Source organism: Coturnix japonica, chromosome Z (genome assembly GCF_001577835.2).
Source record: "Coturnix japonica isolate 7356 chromosome Z, Coturnix japonica 2.1, whole genome shotgun sequence".
Classification (NCBI taxonomy): domain Eukaryota; kingdom Metazoa; phylum Chordata; class Aves; order Galliformes; family Phasianidae; genus Coturnix; species Coturnix japonica.
In genome coordinates this window covers 15,852,465-15,859,708 of record NC_029547.1, presented here as the reverse complement: position 1 = coordinate 15,859,708, position 7,244 = coordinate 15,852,465, and the positions used below count along the sequence as shown (strand labels likewise).

General features: G+C 40.9%; 1 protein-coding gene across 1 annotated transcript; it reads right to left on the bottom strand.

Moving 5' to 3' along the window:
• MRPS30 (mitochondrial ribosomal protein S30) lies at positions 1 to 5,496 on the bottom strand. The gene is made up of 5 exons (XM_015848685.2): positions 4,710 to 5,496; positions 4,337 to 4,482; positions 2,965 to 3,067; positions 2,259 to 2,435; positions 1 to 496 (listed from the first exon to the last, which is right to left on the bottom strand). The coding sequence occupies exons 1-5, from the start codon at positions 5,458 to 5,460 to the stop codon at positions 228 to 230; spliced, it is 1,446 nt and encodes a 481-aa protein (XP_015704171.1). The 5' UTR covers positions 5,461 to 5,496; the 3' UTR covers positions 1 to 227.
• Between the last annotated feature and the right edge of the window lie 1,748 nt (positions 5,497 to 7,244).

Here is a 7,244-nt window from a genome sequence, read left to right as displayed (position 1 = left end):
TTCTTGTGACTTTGAATACAATATGCTTTTAATAGTTGTTGTACAAGAGACAAATGTATTCTAGACATTTTTTCATTGTACAGTATAATACATTTAAAAGCATGTAATATGTCCCAAACATAATGAAGTCTGTATATTGTGTTTGCTAAACATATTTGGCTAAGAATGGTATATTCTAGCCCATACTTTAGAGTTAGAAGTTCAGGTATGTGAACAGGGATATAGTTTTATAACTCTTTTGGTCTATTTAACAGGAAACCAACCAACTGAAGAAGAACTTCATCATTAAAGCCTTTCACACTACCATCTTCAACGACATCATATAACGGCTTACTGTCAGTTCCCCAGCAGATATTCTTCCGAGAGCTTTTCTGAATTGTTTCTGCAGTTAATGCTAAAGTATTTAACTGGTAACAAAAGAAAGCGAAGTATTTTCCATCTGTCACTACAGCCTGTGATACAAAAGGACGAGTCACATCTGCTTCATTCCAGAACCCTATAAAAAATAAAAAGCACTGGTTACAGGACTCAGTTCTCATCAGTGTACATATTTAAATCCTGCTTCTGAAATACAGAAAAATAGTAGTTGAAATAAAAAAGATCAAACACAGACACTAGTTAAAAGTTTTTCCAAGATCAGAGAGCTCAGAGACACGCTAGCATAACTAGGTTCTGTACATAGCTCCTTTTAAGACCTGGACATCAATTACAGTGTTAACACAAGCTGATTGATATAAAATCATATGACATTCTGAAGTTACCTATGTATGCTGTTAACACATCCAAGGCCTGCAAATGATCTGAGGGGAAATGGCTTAACTATTCCACACTTCACAGGGCAATAAACAGTTGTTCAAAACAGAAGCTTGCATGCATACATATAATTTTATAAATCTGTCATACAACACCAAGAATGTAATGTCAATATGAATCAATACTTCAAATAATCTGTGTTGCATATCAGCAGTCAAAAAATGTTTTTCCATAGTTATGCAAATCAGCCAGCACACACGGTGACATTCTTTAATTCAACATGTTGCCTCACAACTGAACCTACAAACCACAGGCACCTTATAGTAACAGTAACTGAATTATATTTACATGAGTTAAGCTCTTCTCTACTTCTCTGGCTCGGTGTTGAAATACAAATACAGTCTTGTGAATGTCATGCTGAATGTACTGAGCACATCACACTTCCAACAGAAGATAGCTTTCCTTATGTAAATGTAGTACTAACTATGATATTTACATACTGGAATGTATAGATACTGGCAACTGAGAAGCCAAGAACTAACATGTTTTCTTCATTCTTCATTTCTTTACTCTCCCCTTCTCAACAGATTCAGGACACTTCTCTCCACCATTCCCTCACTCCTCTCAGTTTCATTAATAGAGTATCTGAGAATAAGAATCCTTCTTTCACTAGAACAGCAGATCACAATTTAAATTTGAAAATTTTAATTTTTTTAAATTTTCAAATTCAACTCTGACACAGTACCATTATTTGTCAGAAGAATCACCAACTGACAAAACCTGTAATGAAATGTTCCTGTTTAAGATAATTTTCTCCTTCAAGGAAAAAAAATTCAAAGGGCTCCTTCTCTTTATTTCAAATCGAGAGGTGAGCTGCAGTAACTATTATGAGCTGCTTTCTTTGGTACTTCTGGTTTTCATTCTCACCAACAGCAGATGAAAAGAAAAGTGCAGCAAAAGAATGTGTGAGAAACTACAGTAGTAACACAAACTTTTTTTTAACTAGAATGCTTCAAACAACCTGGCAAGAATTTAAAAGACATCTTAATCTCAGCTTCTGTTTCTTGAACAGCCTAAAATTTCAAAGCGAAATTACCATCACACTAATGATATTTTCAGAAGGCACTTATTCCCTAAAATACTAACTATATAATTCCTTCATAATAGAATCCTAAAAACAACCAAACACACACACACCAAAAAAAAACAACCACACACCACAGCTTTCCATTTGGTTTACTCCCTAAGAGGAGAAAGATCGTCATTTGGCACTTTGCACACTGTAATCTGCTACCTATGCTACAGGTCAATCTGACTGTATTTTTATGCTGCGTTATTATACACGTGTTTTAGAACTGCAGTATCTCAGAAGAAAAAAAAAAATGAAACATTTCCTGGAGGAAGATGTATGAGTAAAATTAATCTATCTATCCATGTGTCCTCAGGTGTTTTTTTCTGTTTGTTTTTACACAATCAGGCATTAAATCCTACAGTGACTGTCTTACCTTGATACATTGCTTGAGCTGCTGTCCAAGCAAAGAGACTTGCAATGCCATTAGCTCGATAAACAACTTCAATCTGATCCTCAAGATTTGCTACTATAAACCTCTGCCTTTTCAGTTTATCAGGAATAAGATGAAACTGGGTGTGGCCATAGCAGCATGGATCTGCTACCTTTGATCCTGTATCCACCAAAAGAAAAGGAAATTACAAATGAGTAACAGAATGCTCCTCATAATTAAAAAAAAAACCAAAAAAACAAAAAACAGAAACCAAACAACCCATAGTTATTCACTATCAAAGCCCAAACCTCAGAAAATTTAAACCTCAACCAAAAATCCATACAAATACTGAGATTCTTCCTTTAGTGTGAGAACTGAGTGCTTGCCCAATTCCCAGAGTTCACAAAATATCTCTGAAGGATACGTACCAATACAAAGTAAGTTCTTCCGATGCACTGCTATTCAACTCAACTTTTTTAAACAAATCCTAATACAAAATGTGATAAGTACAAGAGGATGGCATTGCTCATTATATAACTGATACGGAACTATCTATTGATATTTGTTTATTATGTATAACAGTCATGTATTACATATAAACATATAAATAGGTAGCTCTCTGCTGAAAGAAGATTTCTGGGGGAGATTGTTTTTTTTTTTTTTACATAGAAAAAAAACCAGCTAATATTTCATGACCAGAAAGTCTTACCTATAAATACCTTGTTTTCATACTGTTTTTTGAACAATGGCAGTTTGGATGGTTTGTGATCAATAACTGGAACATCTCCAAGATCTGACTCCAGTGGTACAATCTTGAAAGAAACAGAAAAAAACAGACATTGTGTAACCCGTGTTTCTGATATCAGGAAGAATACAGTTTTCTGGTCAAGCACAAGAAGGTGAAAGTCGTGTTCACTGACACTCACTCTCCCTCTCTCTCTCTATATATATATGTATATATGTTATATATAACTTACTGAGAATATTTTTGCAACAGAACTTCTTCACTGTCTTAAAGCAAGTGTTAATACACATGCATGTTATATTCATGTCTGAATTTTTGTAAAATTTAAACACTCATGTGAAACAGCACTTGTTAGTTACAAAAGCAGTTCTAACAGCAGTCAAACTAACTCGAAGAAGAAGAGTGAGCTTACTGTCATTGCTGTGAATTATGAAATATTTTAAGGGGTGCTAAGTAAAAAAGATAGATGCCCATACATAATACTGCATCATAGAACATAACCATTAATATTTATAAACTAGTGATTTAGAAAATTAAAGCATGCTTGTGCGTTCCTACCATTTATTAATGAGTTTATTCTCAGAAAAACTTGTCAGAATCACAGCATTTAACTGATTCCATTTATTAACATTAGTGGGCCTTTGCTGCGCCGACAGTGCAGGCAGTAATCAATCACAAATAGCATCAGGGACTTCTTGCATCACATATTTGTACCAATTCTAGCAAAAAAACTTGTTTAAAAAACTGTGCATAATAGCCTAAGCAAACTGTTCCATTATGTAGGGAAAGAGTTCTACAAATGATTTACAGAAAGTGGAGCACAGTTTTAAGTGCGATGAAAAGGGAGTAACATCCCCTTTAGCACTCTGTGAACATAAAGGATAAGTGTCAGAATACTGAATCACCTCCCATAAAAGTCAAAATTTCAAAAATCAACGGTTAAGCTCAGACACTAGATACATGCTCTCATTCTTTGTTTAATTTTCATTTCTCTCATCATCTTATTTATTTTCCTTCATTGGTAAAATACCCTCCACATTACATTCCTTATTTTTGACTCCACTTATTGGCACAACCATGAAACTTAAAAGCAACAATTAGCTAATGCTAACAACATATCTAAAGCATGAGTATGACTAATACAAAGTTCAGAAGGTTTTCTCAATAGCTACACAGCATTTACTTTCACTGCAAGCAATAAGAGTATTAAGACACAGAAACATACTATGATTAAGCAGGTCTTGTAGATCTTACACCACATACTACTACATGGCTTCAGCAACAGAAATGTAAATGAAAAGACACGTTATTAATTTGCTGTTGAAAATATTCACACCTCTGGAAGCTGCTTTGGTACACGGATCTGGAGGTGAGGCTTATCATCTATCTGAAATCGCACAGGATCGACTCTACCTTTTCGATGTCCATGAACAACAACTTCCTCGCCATGATGCCAGTAATAGTTAACCTCGGGGTTTAGGTCTGAAAGAGAGTAAAGAAGCAGCGACAGAGATCACATATTTGTACTTTAATCCCCACCAACATAACAGGATAGCAAGATAACTCCAAACCCACTCACACCGTATGGGACAGCAGTGACCAGACCAACAGCAGCGCTGAACACACTGCACTAGTGACACTGCCACAGCACTCACAGCCCTGCCCAGGAAGCCCGCATCCCTCTCCCACCACCCACCCCCACTCCGCACCCATAGAGGAGGCAGCCAACAGCGGGTTGCGCTTGCACAGAAAAGCGGCAAGAGAGGAAACAAGCTGTGTGAGGAAAGGCGCGGGCGTGTGGTCCTGGTCCCGGTAGAGGAACGGCCGCTTCTTGTTCTGGTAGAAGCTTTCCTGCAGGAGCGCGTCGCACGCGAGGTCCCGCAGCGCTCCCATGTCCAGCTCTGCTGCCGCTTCGGCCGGGGGCTCCATCGAACCTCCAGCCCCCGGTGCCGCCGCTCCCGGCCCCGAAGCCGCTGTGGTTCCCTGCTGCAAGGCCTCCGCTGTGGTTCCCTGCTGCAAGGCCTCCGCTGTGGTTCCCTGCTGCAAGGCCTCCGCTGTGGTTCCCTGCTGCAAGGCCTCCGCGGACCCCGCCCGAGCCTCGGGTGCTTTCGCGGCCGCTGGCGGCGGTGCGGGCGGCAGCCCCGGCACGAAGGCGGTCTTGGTGAAGCTCCGGTACCAGCGGTCGGCGTTGAGGGCGAAGGTCTGCGGGTAAACCATGTACTTGGGGCGCTGCAGCTTCCCGTACAGCCGCAGCTTTTCCTCGATAGTGGCAGCCTCGTGCACCTGCTGGTAGAAGAGCTCCAGGCGGCGCCGTTTAGCCGCCTTACTCTTCGCCGTGTGGGACGCCACGATGGGGGGGTAGAGCGGGGCGGGAGCGGGGGCGGGCGGCGGGACGGACGGGTCCTGAGAGAACCAGCGGCGGCCGGGCCACATCAACCGCCACCCCCTGCACGCCGCCATCTTGCAGAGCTGAGAGACAGCGGAAGGGCACGGCGCTCACACGAGCAGCTCGATTGGACGGCTGACACCACGTGAAAGAGGCAACCACCAATCGGAGTGCCCGTACCATAGAGCGAGCGGTGCCGGGAAAACAAAATAGGGCGGGGGTTTAAAATGAGTCACGCTGCCACGCGCCCGGCTCCGGGAAGGGCGGCGTGGGTTGTGCGCATGCGCTGTGGGTTTCCCGCCGCCTCCTGAGAAACGGGAAGGGGGTAGCGGGAGACCTCGGTCCCGCTTGAGATTGAATTCCATTGTTTGGAGCTCAGATTTTGAAAGAATTTGTTAATGTACAGGTTGGCAAACGCCGGTTTGTGGTGAAGACTTAGAATATTAATAAAAGTCAAGTACGAATGTGACTGAGTTAAAATGGGGGGTCACTTGAGGATTTTAAAATCCATCTCTTTCCAATTTGAAGAGGAGAATATTGTGAGGTACCCTGTCAAGAGCCTTATTGAAGGCCAGATAGATGACAACAGTGGCTCTTCCTTTGTCCTTTGATAAACTTATATCATAGAAAGTCACTAGTTTGGTCAACCAGGATTTACCCTTGGTGAAACCATGCTGGTTATTCCATATCACGTCCCTATCTTCCATGTGCCTTAGCAGAGAACTTGCGCTGGATAGGGCTTATCCCCTGCTGATTCTCCTTGGCTGTACTCTTGCTGCTAATATGGTTGTAAAAAATATTTTTTGTTGTCTTTAGCAGTGGTGGCCAGATTAAGTTCATGCAGGGTTTTCCCCTTTTTAATTTTCTTTCTGTGTAACACACATTCTTCCTGAGTTGACTGACCTGTCTTCCAAAGATGGTAAGCTCTTTTTTTACATTTATTTTAGCCAGTTTTCTTCCCCACTGTCTCATCTTACAGCACAGGGACAGCCTGTTCCTGCACCTTTCAGATGTCCTTCTTGAGGAATGACCAGCCTTCCTGGACCCCTTTGCTTTATTGGACTGACTCCCAAGAGATTCTCCCAACCATTGTTTTGAACAGTTCAGAGGCTGTCTTCCAGAAGCCTAAGGTAGCAGATGAGCTGATTCCCCTCCTGACTTCAGCAAGAATCAAGAACTCTATCATTCTGTGGTTGCTGTGCCCAAGATAGCTTCTGATCACCATGTCTCCTCCCACTTGTCCACTGTTTGTAAACAGCAAGTCTAGTGGGAGAGCACCTGTGGGATTAACTTGCAATTTTGCAGCTCCTGCAAAAGTGTTCAGTTCCTGTACATGCTAAGCTGTTATTTTTTTTTTGTGTGTTTTTCTTCATGCCTGTGCTGCTGTACCAACACTGTGTCCCTCCTCAGAGATCTGCAGCATCATTTAGAAGGGTGAGATGGGAAATTACAATGAAATTAAAGTACACCAAATGAGAAATCTCTGAAGGGAGCCACATACTAGCCATGGATTTTGTTGCAGACAGAGTAACAAAAGATGCTGTAGTTCCAGACTCTAGAGCATTGATGGCAAACTGTTGGCCTATCTGAGTACATGCTGTGAGACAGTGATGTCTCATGCCAGTTCTCATAGAAAGTTAGATATTATACAACTTGAAAACAGGTCAGAAATCACTTCTAAAAGTTCAGAGTGAAGAGACTCTAGAGATGTGAAAAACGTATTTATCTTTGTTGGGTATTCATTTTATTTTATTTTATTTTATTTTATTTTATTTTATTTTATTTTATTTTATTTTATTTTATTTTATTTTATTTTAATATAATCTTAAGGCCTCAGAAGAAGACCAAAGCTCCACTG